Genomic DNA, 13,665 nt, shown 5'->3' with positions numbered 1-13,665 from the left:
ATCCAAAGCACACCAGTAATTCCTCAGAACGATAATAAACTGAAGGTTTTGGAATGGCCTAGTCAAAGTTCCTACTTAAAACCAATTGAGATGATGTAGCATTACTTTAATCTTACAATGTTAATATTCTGCTTGATTTTTCCTGTTAGTAAAGATAAACAGCATGCTGTACTTCTTGTTAGTAGACTAATTAAGTCGCTGTTTCAGTTAACTTTTTTCTTTAGCTTTTTTTTCTGTTGTTGAATACTTTGCATCTGCCTAACTAAATCCTGAAGATTGTGCAAGAGTACACTACAAATCTGACGTTTCTTAATTTCTCATATTTCTCTTATTCTTTATTCTGTCACAAAATAAACAAATCTCAGCCTGTTTATAAAACACAAGACAACAGATGCCTCCAGCATTTACATGCCTGCATAAAAATCAATTTTTTTCTCCTCCTTTGAACTGCCTCTTTACCATTACTCACAAACATACATCTGATCTGCTGCAGCATAGTGGAGGTCATGACTGGAACATGACCCTTGACCTTCCATGTTTATATTCCCAAGAGGACACCCGTCTTATATAAAGGTGAGAGACTCACTTCCATATTAGAACTAATTTTGTGACTATTACAGGTTAGTCAGTTTTTCCATTGCTAGTCATGGTTCTTTAACCAAAAATCCTTATTTGTGATATTGATATAAGCTTAAATGTTTACTTAGAAAAATTATTCTGGAATGAGAAATTTTGCTGTTCAGTCCAAACTGTTGATTGTGAAATGTTTTGTGCTTCAGTTTGTTTACTAAAATTTAATAAATTTGTCCAATTCCAACCAATTATTTTAGCATCTCCTAGCTGTTTAATTCGCTTAACTTTGTCTTTAAAAATTTGAGCATTCCTCATTAACTTAGTAAAATCATATATTGCTGTTTTATTAGCTCTGAAATGTATTTCAATTTAATTATTTTGAAGCATCTTTTAGCCGTTTATCCTGATTTTCTACTTTTAAACATTGATAATTTTTATTAAAGTACATTTAAAAACTGGTTACAATTTAATTTATTTAAATGTTTTTAGCTGTTAAACATACCAATTTGAAACAATGAAGTAAAATATGAGAAAATGTAAACATTTGAGTATTTTTTCTCCATAGGTACATTTCAAAAACTGGCTTAAATGTAACAAAATTTATTAAATATCTGTAAGTTCCTAAAGTTACACAATTTGAACTCAGAAACAGATTAAAATATATTGTAGAAATTAGGTAAATTGCCCAATTTTATTTATTAAATTGTTACTGTTGTTAACTTGTTACTCTTGTAACAATTTAGCAATTCTTTCCCATTTTCACTGTAAAGTTCAGCTATATTTGTGGAATATGTTTGCTTAGTTTATTAATTTTTCAAGTGTTTAACAATGGAGATTCTACATGAGAGTTACTGCTGCTTTAAAAATGAATGCCAAAGGATGTTAGTTTAAGATTAGCGTGCCACCATGTGGCAAGAGTCCGCCATTGCATCAGAGGCGGATGACAGATGTAGATAAAATTTCGACATCTGTCTTGAAGTTTGACGTTTAGCTGTTATTTTTTTATCGTTTAAATTATCCCTTGTGTATTTTATATCAATTTTATTTATTTTTAAAGAAAAAGGAGGATCGATTAGCTGTAGTGAAAGCTTTGAAATCTTGTTAGCAACTGAATGGAAACGCGAGGCTCGGAGGCACGAGCGACATCCGACCAGCGGCAGCAGAAGCAGGAGCGCGTGCTGTCACTTTTCACGCGGGAAGCGCGCGCAGATGGCTCGTGTTGAGATAGCGAGGCGCTGCCGACCCGCCCACCCCCCTCCGGAGATCAATTCGATTTGGTGTCCGGAAGATGGATGGATCCCCCCTCAACGACGTGGAGTTTATGAGTTTAGCGGGGTTTTTGGGTAAATAGGGGAGAAAAATGGAAGCGTGTAAAAATGAAGACAAAGTGGGAAGAGATGGAGTTTATGAGACCCCACGCATACATGCAGAGGGAGGGGGTCCACAGCTGGTTTTCACATCACGATCCAGGCCGAATGCAGGGCCGAACCAAGCCTTTTTGGGGCCCTAAGCAGAATATCATTTGGGGGGGCCCCATACCAAGATATCAACAGCAAATACTTTTCTTAAGCTGCTCTAAGTGTGTAATATTACTTCCATCCATCCATTTCCTGTACACCCTTGTCCCTAGTGGGGTCGGGAGAGGTTGTTAAATTACTTATTCGCTTCAATTAAAAATGACTCTAGTTAATTTTTAAGCCAGTGTTAATTTGGCTATCAATTTTAACCTTACAGGAGTAGCTAACTAAAAAAAAAATATATATATTTTGAGTCTCAGAGTGGTATTTAAGAGTACCATTTTCAAATTAACATTAGCTAAACAATAATTTACAATAGTTTGATATCTTAGCAGGAAAAGATTAATCCATTATTTGTGTACCAGCTATAAAAATATATATAGAAATAATTTTTCCATGTGTTATACCATTTAGTTTTATTATTCAATGTTATATACATATATATATATATATTTTTATGCTTGCTTAGGGCCCTAAGCAGTCGCTTAACTCACATATACCTGTGTATATGTTTAACATTTTGGATTTAGCGACAGTTTTATGTTCTACAAATGTTTCTCAAAAAGTTTTACTTTAAAACTTATGTCACACTTTTAAACAAATTCTCTGTTGAAGCAATTTGGTTAAATTTGCATCCTTATTTTTATGTAAAATCATTGTTTTCTTGTTTCTGAATTAAAATAGTTTCAGAAATGAAGACGTAATAGTGTAACAGGTCACAAAGATTCACCTACTATTGAACATCTAAATTACTATGCTATATAAAACGTGAGTAATTTTAATGGTTAGCATTTAATACCTTTCAAGATCATGCATTTTGAAACAGCTCTTCCTTTATGACTGACTAACTCTGGTTCTACATCCTGATTGGACGTGTGTTGTCCTCTGGGACTGGAAAAAGGGACAGCAGGATGCTGAATAAACTCCCTTTCTGACTCATGGTGACTCGCATCCAGTGGGATTTCCTCAACAAAGCCCCAACAATTGGATTTAAAAGAAAAAATCTTAACCAAATTGAAACCTAATGAATATCTCGCTTTTAACTCTCCAGATTGGGCCGTGCGCCGGGTCCTCATGCGTGCGCACACCTTATGACAGACCCCTGCGATACAGATGGTCAGAGCGTGAGGCTGAATGAGAGGGGGACCATCCGCGGCTGCTGACGCATTGTGGGGGGACGTCTTCTTCAATGCAGCACTTAATGAGAACAGACTGACTCTTTCTCCCCTCCACCTCCCGATTCCCCCACTTCTTCCCTCCTCTGCCCATTTCCATCTGTTTGGAGACAAAGGGCCACGAGCCAGCTCGAGCCCCGGGACCCTGCTGGTGAAGTAGGCAGGGATAATACGGCCCATCCCGCGGGCTGCATTTCAACACATGGACCTGGCTTTGTACTTCTGCAGCACGAACACCCTTCAAACTGAAAACGCACACACCGGGGCGTGAGCGCCAGAGAAGGGAAACAGAGTTGCGATATTGACGGGGGACTTCTTGCCTGCTTCCATAATACACAGCGACGCAGAGAATAAAGGAGAGGGCGGAAACACAAAAAGCCCCGAATGTTGTCGCTCGTACTGCGAACATATGGCTGTTTGTTGTCATACTCTTTCTCCCTGTCCAATTTACACAGAGCACTCAGGATCAAATGAGCGTGGATCAATGTGTGTGCGCTCTCCTCCAGGCTTTGAGTGGGCCTGTACCTGAATGATTATGAGGAGAAGGATGTCCAAATGCTGCTAATGGCCGATGTATAATCCCCTGCCGTCTGCACACACCTCCTGACATATGGTCAGTCCTCGGCCTCCACCATTACATAAGCCACACCGCGCAGACAGGGTGGGGTAGGGGGTGGAAACGTGCTACTTTCTCACACACACACACACAGAGGCCACACTGTCGGCCAGGCTGTTCAGCGCCCTTAGCGCTCTGGGCTTCGCCTGTCACTTTTCTTTCTGAGGGTCTTTCTAAAGAATAAATTGGAGAGTACCGATGCTACGGAAGCTTCTGGGATGAACGGGACAAATGGGCCTGGTGGTGCTCCATCGCAGCGTACAGATGGACCCGTCCATTCAATAAGCTTGAGCAGAAGTCTGTCTACCCCGCCATGCCAGAATCACAGCGCTTGTTTTGTGTTCTGAAGAGGACAATCTGTTGATAAAACATACTGGTTTTTCTTTCTCTTTGACAGAAGTCGCCTAAAATACAGAACCTGTCAGGTCGGAACAATGGGCCTGTAAAATCTGGTTTATACTAATTAAACTCAAAAACATGAGGTAGGAGGTTACAAAGAAGCAGATGATAATGGAAGCAAGAGAATATTTTATCAATGTTCCTAAAAAAACAAAACAATAATCCACCTTTCAAGTGGTTTGGGTACGTCTTCAGCAGTTTTCACATCTACCAGAGAGAGACAAACAGTCACCACAAAGGTTGCCCTAATATTTCCATAGATCACAATAGACAAAAACTCCAATTAAAAGAGCTTCAAACTGATTTCCTCCATCAACTTTTAATACACTAGGTACACTAGACCACCAATACAGGGACATGGACACATTTGTGGGTCTCATTTGGAAGACTCTTCAAATTTGGACAACCTTCGTTGCATCGCTGTGACGTAGTCGGCCTTCAAATGTGGCCTTCGAAAGATCCAGGAACTGAATTTGGACACACCCTATGTTGTTTATGTGAGGCAGCAGCCATATTTAACTTTAAGGTTAGGAATTCTGACTCCATGGGTCATGTCAGTTGGCTTTTCCAACTTTGAACACAAATTGAGTAATCCTGCTACCAGTACTGAGGTTTTTCAACACTCCTAAATTCATCATCTAACAAGAGGTTTTGTATTTTGGAAGATCAAATTGGTTTATTGGTTTCGTTTTAGCACTACTGCCCAGCAAGTGCTCACAGCAGGCGTTGCAACAAATGAAGGTAAAAGTTGAAGAATGCCAGACAGATGAGTCACAAACCGAATGTCACAAACCAGGACTGCGGAGCCGCACATACATTGTTTGCCTTTGAATTTTGCCCCTTTTAACCTGTGACCCCGAAGTACAGCTCAACACAACAGAGAAGTTGTGACACTCGTCAGAGGTTAGATGTTTCTCAATCTCAGTGTAAATGTATGAAACTAGAGCAGTTCAATCCATCATGTAAAAACTGACACCTAACGATTGTCCAATGAAACCGGGGATCTCCAACCTGTGGCTCTGGACCCACATGTGGCTCTTTAGGTCCTTCAAATTGGCTCATAATAACTTTGGTCAGTCATGTAGAACTGACCAAATGCTTTGATATATATAAAGGGAATAAAATTAATACAATGTCTAAAGAATTTCAGCAAGAAATTCACAAATATGATTTGGTTCTGATTTTTTTAATATGAGTCTTTAGTGTGAAAGCTAAGTGGGTTTATTTCAGAGTATTTCTTTATTCTCTTAAATGTTTTTGAGTTGTTTTGATTTTTCTGTTCTAGGTTTGACATTTTACAATTCTACATTGTAAATATTTTTAAACATAACCTATTTTTTGAGTACATTTATGGATGGATGCAGTTTCAATCCCATATTTTGTTATATAATGCATTCTGTTGCATTAAGGCAGCCTGTGGCATTTCCACGGTTGAAGGTTCAGCTCCCACTGGGCCACCCAAGCTTCACAAAAAAAGGTTGAACTCCTGATAATCCGATGTAGTTTGGATAAAAGCATTCACACATCTCTTTCAGTCTAACTCAACAAGCCTTTTCTGGCACAATCGATGAGAATAGGCGTGTAGATATCTTACAAATCATTATAAATATTTGGATCTTTGCAGCTCACACCATTTGGCAATATTACATCTCCGCTCTCGCTCTCTCATAAATTTCCATCTCTCCCATCCCTTCTTCCTCGTCGGGTTTCCCACGGGAGGTGCCAGACGGCCAGTAATTTGGTTGTCTTGGCTCGTCTGGAGTAACACCTGCCCCCTCTCTGGGGAGGCAGAGAGCCTTTCAGCCAGCAGCATATATATATGTAGCCTACCACTGCCTTTAGCTGCTGACCACCGAGTGTGGGTTTGTGTGTGCGGGTTTTCTTTCTTGCTGTGAATGTGTGTTTGGACAGTAGAGTGAACAAGGGGTGATGCATCATAAGTATGCTAAAATGTGAAGCACTTATTCCACCTTTCAGCATGTGTGTTTGCACGTCTTGCCGAATGTAAGTGTGCTGGGCGAGACATTAGGAGGGTTTTGGGCTATTATTATTATCACATGTTCTGGTTTGGTATTTTATTGGTTTAAGATTTATAATACGCAGGGTTTCCACTTGTGTATTGTAAGCCTGGCAGGCCACCAGGCTTTGCTTGCCACCAGCCAGGCTAAGCACTGCTTCCTTTTTTATTTTAAAAATCTTTCTTATATACCAGTAACAATGATAGCAAAGATGGTTTATAGTTAAAACATTGAAGTGACGTGATTGATATACCGTGCAAGAACGGTGCATCGATCGTTCTGTCCTTACACACACTTGTAGCGTATAGTTGTGTACCTCTGAATTTTTGTAATCATCTTTCACTCACAATGGTCTGTTTGGAAAGTCTTCTTGCATAACAGCTTCACCTGCATTGATTCCTCTCTGAAGGCTGTTTTTTTGGTGAGAATTGCACCAAGGAACCTTGACGTGTATGCAAACCTCAAAGTGCAACTATAAACGCTTAGTTTTGCTTTTAGAGGTTCAGAGTGCAGTGAGAGCATATATGTTTCCAGTCAACTTTGAAAATTTTATAAGACAAAAACACAATGAGACGATGGTGGACTGCCCTAAGTCTCCGACAACCAGGTTTAGCAAGTTTTCTGGAGGAAACTCTGTAACCATTTGAAAATAATAACACCACAGTCCCCCGTTGGACCAAACCTAACCCCCTATAGTACAACCTAAATAAAACCCATCTGACAACATCAGGTGCCATTCGTAAGGCCTTAGACTTGAGTGACAACTTTTATACACAACTGTAGAAAACATGCAACAGTGGTGACCCTTTCCAGGAGTGTCTGGCCTAAAAAAAAACATTACTCCAAGATTACATCCACAACTCATCCAAGAGGTCACAAAAACCCCAAAAGACCATACGGTTCATGAGAGCAACTTGGCAAAAATGATATCCATAGTTTTTCTTGACCAAAAACATCAGAAAGGTCCATCTCACATTTTAGAAAAACATATTAATATCCAAGACTTTCCCAACAGTCAAACATGGTGGTGCAAGTGTCATGGTTTGGGCTACTGTTCTGTTTTGGGACCTGGATAACCAGCAGTCATAGGTGGAACCATGAATTATGCTCGCCACCTTAAACTTAAGCAGGTTTGGGTTATGAAGCAGAAAAATGATCCAACATGCGCCAGTAAGTCCAGGAGTTTTTTTATCCAATGAAAAAAGGCTTTGGTGTGGACTAGTCAAAGATTGAACTTTTTTCCAGTTATGATCTATTAGCAGTTATCAGAAACAGCTGATGGTAGTTGTTGTTTGATTAATATATAAAAACTGCATTTTGTTTTTATTTTTCTATGATTGAAGACATTTTTTAATAAGGATGCCATGTTTATATGTAACATTTTAGAAATGAAAATATAAAATTGTCATTGAATCTTGATCTCCAAGTTCATTTATTGTTTGCTTGTATAAAATAAACCTGAAACCGCTCACATTCTGTGGAGATGTGTGTGCATTTTATGTATACTCTGGTTTATATTTTGGTTTTCTATGTTTGTAGTTCAGCAAAAGCACAAGTACAAAAGCCAGAACTATGATTAGAAAGGTAGAGGTCGTCAACTGACCTTGATATCATTATTTAATATTACTACAGCTCATGTAAATCATAGTAAAAGTTGGCAATATAAACTGTTTATCAGTAGTTTTGCATTTCTTGTTGAGACAAAAGTGTAGCTTCACTAAAGGCTCAGAGAATAAATCCTTAGTGCTATTTTCCAACAACTGCAGTTCAGTGAATTGGGACTTTAGTTAAAATGCTGCAAAAAATCAATATTTTCTGCCAGCAGGAGTGGGTTTGAATTGGTTGCCACTTATTTTGCAACTCATAAACAGGCCTTTATGGAACAAAATATTGCAAATTTCAAAAGAAGGCATTCATAGCACCCCTTACAGACACAAAACAGGGTTACAAATGAGGTTTTTAGGATGTCCTGACGTACTAAATTTGTTGTTTTACAACAGATAGGTTGGGAGTACCAATATTTGTCCCTAATGGCTTGCCATACAGCATTGTTGTCTCCGCTAACATGGTGTTAGCTTATATATTTAATGGACCTTCATGAACTGAAATGTTTTAAATGTATTCCAACATAGGAAAGGGAGTCTTTCTTCAGCATTTGTTTTTAATTAAAAATAACACCGGAAAATATGAAAAAAGTCTGTCCATTAGAAACCAGCTGTCACACGGTAACTCTACTAAAAAAATCTGCATAAAGCAACAAGCCTACACAACCCTGAAGAGACAAAAAAATCTTTGGATAGAGGATATGTTTTTCTTCTCCTTTTGCTATAAAATTACTTATTGGAATTTTCAGGATACAAAGAAGAGACAAATAAATAAATAAATGTTTTCTAAAATAAGAGCCTAACATCAGCACATCGAAGAGAGTAAATTCAGACTTTGTTTTTGGTCACAGCAAAAGAAGAGGTTTCATTCTGGAAATCGCAACAAAACCTCTTGTTTTCATGAACTTGACAGAAAAACTAGGCTAATCTGAAAACTGAATGACGTCCCAACACAACATTTTAGGGAAGCAAATAGCTACGGGGCCGTGGGGCCCCACAGTTCAAGTGCTCATCGTTGCCATCGATCGATAACAGATATTATCAAAGCAAAACAAGGAGACATCCAACATACATTAAAAGCAAACAGGAGACGCAGTGGATTAACAGAAAGTGCCATATTTCTTCTTTTTTTTTTTAAACAGGAAAACACCATTACTTACCACGTTCAATTTCACAGCCTAAAAATATATTGAATAAACAAACAATATACATTTATACAGAAAGAAAGACCTGTAATCCGCATAAATAAATAAGCAATAATAATGCAATTAAATAAATAAATAAATACACTTTAAAATGATTAAGGTCACAATTTCTCATGTCATAAGTAGCACTTGACGCATTGAATTATTTTTTTTTTTCCTTTTACGGAAAACATCTTCTAAACTATAAGATCTAAAGCAGCTATCTTGTTTACATCCCTTCATTTTGATATGAAAAATGCCCCCCCACAGCCTGACACAGTGAAAAACGGGAAACGCGTACTGTAAAAAGTGAAATTTGCTTCAAAACAAATTCTTTAAAGTTTAATTAAGCAGTTTTATTGCTTACGTTGTATTTCAAGCAGGAGTTTAAAATTTAAAATTGTGTCCAGATTAAGGTAGTTGAGCAACAGCGCTAATGCTAAAGTCAAAGTTGCTAGCAAGTGGAGTTTTGAAAACCTGAGGCAGTTGTAGTTTTCAGGGCAACTTTTAATCAGATCACCAAAATGATCTTAAAAGCTAAATTAGAGTTTAACTTATGTGGTAAATATACATTTTCCCAACAGAAATACTGTTTAAAATCTATCTACTATATAAATCCAAACAATTGCACCAATTTCATTAAACTTGTACAGTTTTGTTTTGTCAGAATTATGCATTATATTTTTATTGATTCCAGAGCTTAAAAGGCCTCGATATTCAGCTCTGGTCTCTCCCTAACGCATCAAACAAAGTCTGAGAGGAAATATTTATTATTTAACCTATTTTTGACAATTTAAAAAACCTAGTGAAAAAAATGGATGGTTACGTAACTGGTGTAAGATGACTTTCACACCTTTGAGTGGAAAACTGTCAAAAACATAAAAGGCCAAAAGTTCTTTAAGATTGTAAATGTTCTACCACTGGGAAAATTAATTTTAGGGGATATTAATTAAATTAATTCAACTTATGTGGTTTCAAATTTAATGTTTAATACCTGTTGAATTCAAACATACATTTTCTCCTTTTTATTCGTCCTGCATGCTGCGCAGAAACCAGTAAGGCTATCATGGGTTGAATTAAACTCTCATAGGAGTTATGGTTGATTCAAAAAATTCGTTTATGTTTAATAAGTTTATATTCAACAGTCAAACTTGCTAGCAAGCTGAACTTTTTAACAGTGAGGTGGTTGCTGCCACACAGCTGCCACCATAACAGCTAACAGTATCTTAGCTATGTTATGGTTTCTTTTTAACATGGAGACCCACCAGATTAGGTAAATTAATTTAATTAGTTAGAATTTCAAAGTGACTAATCATTGTTAAAAAAAAATTTGGACTAAGAAGTGATAATAACTCTACCCAACTAAATAGTCTCTCCAATTTTATTGGTTGAATTCTAAGTTGGGTTTTTTCAGTGTAGCATGTCTGCCCAAAGTATCATCTGTGAAAGGCTTAGAAAATACTGCGCGTTCTGTAGAAATCTGCCGCACCAGTCCGCCCGTCCGCTCCCACTCAAACATCCAACACGTGGTTCAGGTAGGAGATGTAACAAATAGCCAGTCTGAGGATCTCGATCTTGGAGAGTTTTTTGTCCGGGGGCAACGTGGGCAGCAGCTTGCGCAGCTCCGCGAAGGCCACGTTGAACGCCTCCACCCGGATCCGCTCCCGGGTTGCGTGCGCGGAGCGGTACTTGGCCGTGGCCCGCCGCCGCCTCCTCTTCTCCTCCCTGCTCAGCGGCTGCTCGGCTTTGCATTTGGCCCGCTGCTCCTCGCCCTCGGTCGGCTCGTCCGAGGTGCAGCCGGCCGACTTGAGGCCGTTGAGCATCGACTCCGGGTCGGACTGGGTCCACGACAGGTCCGCCTCGGCTTGATCCGGACTCAGCATCATTTTTACGCTCGGAGTGTTGGCGGGCGATCCTCCTCGAAAACCTGGAGGAAAAAGTAAAAAATTATCGAAAAGAATCTAAGCACATAAATCAAATTAAAACAGTGGTTAATATAGAAATTAATTAGCATTGAGGCCCCTGTGGAGAAATCTCTCAGCGGGCCTCCGTACATCCATAATATCATAAAATCTACTTAAATAATATATACATTTAAATTAGCGTAATGTTTTAGCATTTATTCTAAAAAGTAATCAGTGTATTAATGCTGCGGAACATTTACTAATACAATTCCTATCAGATTAATATCAGAAAAACGAATTACAGCAAAGTTTAGGAAAGCTTTCCCAAACACGTGGACGTGTTTTTATCACTATTTAACATGTTAAATAAATATATATTTAGACTAAATTCAACCCGGTTCAGAGTCAAGTTTGTTTAAACAAAATGATCAACATTCAAACACTTAAAGAAGTTTTCTTAACTTTCACTTTTCAGTCACATTTTGGCCTTTTTTAAACGAAAGGAAACAGTTTCTACTTTTATTCAAGAGAACTTTGCTCAGTGGGTGTTCTCCTGTCTTGAAAAAATATCCTAATTTTTTATGCTTTAGAAGCAAAAAGCTAATTGAGAAATATTTTTAGCTTTTTATACACAATAAGTCAAAGTTAAACTAAATACATTTTTAGATTTAAAAGAAAAAAACTTAACTTTAGGTGGAAGAAAAGCCTTATATATGAGCCAAAAAATAAAAATGTATTTCTGATTTTCTTTAATTCAACTTGTTTTTATTTTATTTTGTTTTTTTAGGAAGAAGCTGGCCATTTTCCCCTATGAATTAACATAATCAGAATTGGCCATCTGTCACAGTGTGATGAACACATCTGCTTAGCTGAGGCCGGAGCGACTTGACAGTAGATCTGATGGCAAAATAAACTAATAAACAAAACACTACAAATAAAGCTGGTTATAAAATTATATGAGTTCTCTAGCTAAAATAAATGGGCAAAAATGTAACCTTTAAAAATGACTAACTTACCTTGACAGAGAGTTGGGAGGCAATTTGGTTCTTCGTTTAATTAACCCAACTCCCAATTAACTCATATTCCACGAGCCGAACGAGCATCAGATGTCAAAGAGACGTGCATTCAGGCTCAAGGAAGTGGAGAAAAAATGCAGAGAGAAAATACTTTTTTCACTTTTTCCTGATGGAAACTTGCATCACAGAACGCTTTGAAAACGGATCAGAAGTCTTCCTGGGATCAGTTCAGGAAACGTGCAGAAAAATGTGAAAATTAAAACAAACAAACCAAAAAAAAAAAAAAATGATTAGGGTGATGATAAGAGGGGATCAGCCGGTCCTTGGTTGGATTTCAGACAATAGATGAGCTGGGCTGATAGAGAGGCTACTGGTCCGTCCGCCTGTGGAAGATGGGGATGAAGAGGCTGGAGATAAGCGACACTCTTCCAGGTCGGGAGTCGGGCAGATCGCAGATAAATCCCCCCCGCCTCGTCGCTCTGATTCCTCCTCATCCGCCGCGCGTCATGTGGAAGATAAGATCCAAACGATCCTCACTAATAAAGGCTCACTTCATGGACGGAGGGGACGGAATATATTGGAGGAATGGGCATTGTCTAACGCCGCCCCCTCCCTCCAATCCTTCCTCCTCCTCCTCTTCCTCCTCCTCTCCTCACGCCCCTCGGCCCTCAAGCGCTCTGTCTCCCGTGGGAGTAGTGGGCAAAGGGAAGGCAGAGATGTGTGCATGATAAAGGATGGAGGGGGGGAGAAGAGAAAGAGAAAGAAATGCATGTTGTGAGTTTGTGCACGTGTGCGTGTTTTTAGTGAATAGCAATGATTAAAAAATAGAAACTGTTTTGTTTGAGATGCAGAGGGCAGCAAGGAGGGTGTTGAAGGAGGGGGTTAACTTGAATCTTTTTATCATGCATGTTGGCTTCATGCCCTAACATGTTTTAGAGAAAAAAGAACGAGAGAAGCAGGTAAAACTGAATGCTTGTCGTTCTAAAAGCAGATACCTGTTGTGCCAGGTAAACCGGTTTTTCAGAATATTTTATTTTCAGCTGCATGAGTGGAGAAAAACTTACATTTTATGCAAAAGACAAACAGAAAAGTGAATAATTGTAAAATAAAACATATTGCTTTGACCCCACTTTTCCCTGATACCCCTAAATAAAATCTACAAACACTAGTAATTACTAAATAAATATGCGCTCTGGGTTGGATGAGACCAAAACTGAATTTGCAAACCATCAGTGAGAGAAAAAACGAACACTCCACAACACCCTGAACGCAGCATCCCAATGGTAAGACAAAGGTGGCAGCATTATGCTTTGGGGATACTATAAAAAAAACAGCTGGTCAGAGTTAGAGGTATAAATTGAAGCAACTGAAATTAAGTATTGTTTTAGCTTTTGGTATCTTTGCCAGTTTTATAATTGTTTTATTATTTTTACTAAACTCAGTTTTATTTTCTGTTTTATCATTTATCTACTTTTGATGTTGTGTTTGTTGTCAAGCACTTTGGTCAGCTGAGACTGAAAAATTATTGAAAGAGTTAGCTACATATGCGACGTTTTGGGGAAATTGCAGTTGGCCATTTTGGAGAAGAGCTAAGGTTTCAGCTGTGTACTTAGCTGAATCTCTGTGAATTGTGTGAGAGCTCTGGTGGAGCAAGCTGCA

General features: G+C 38.4%; 1 protein-coding gene across 1 annotated transcript; it reads right to left on the bottom strand.

Moving 5' to 3' along the window:
• Positions 1–8,267: 8,267 nt before the first annotated feature.
• LOC102235356 (helix-loop-helix protein 2-like) lies at positions 8,268–12,650 on the bottom strand. Its single transcript, XM_023329210.1, has 2 exons — positions 12,007–12,650; positions 8,268–11,013 (listed from the first exon to the last, which is right to left on the bottom strand). Exon 2 carries the CDS (start codon positions 10,970–10,972, stop codon positions 10,598–10,600), a length of 375 nt encoding a protein of 124 aa, XP_023184978.1. The 5' UTR covers positions 10,973–11,013; positions 12,007–12,650; the 3' UTR covers positions 8,268–10,597.
• Between the last annotated feature and the right edge of the window lie 1,015 nt (positions 12,651–13,665).

Source organism: Xiphophorus maculatus, chromosome 24 (assembly GCF_002775205.1).
Source record: "Xiphophorus maculatus strain JP 163 A chromosome 24, X_maculatus-5.0-male, whole genome shotgun sequence".
In the NCBI taxonomy this organism is placed as follows: Eukaryota; Metazoa; Chordata; class Actinopteri; order Cyprinodontiformes; family Poeciliidae; genus Xiphophorus; species Xiphophorus maculatus.
The sequence above is the reverse complement of the archived record's forward strand: the minus strand, read 5'-3'. Positions and strand labels throughout refer to the sequence as shown.

What these genes read in the sequence shown, in the direction of transcription:
- LOC102235356 (XM_023329210.1), bottom strand. Translation starts at nt 10,972, where the DNA reads ATGATGCTGAGTCCGGATCAAGCCGAGGCGGACCTGTCGTGGACCCAG.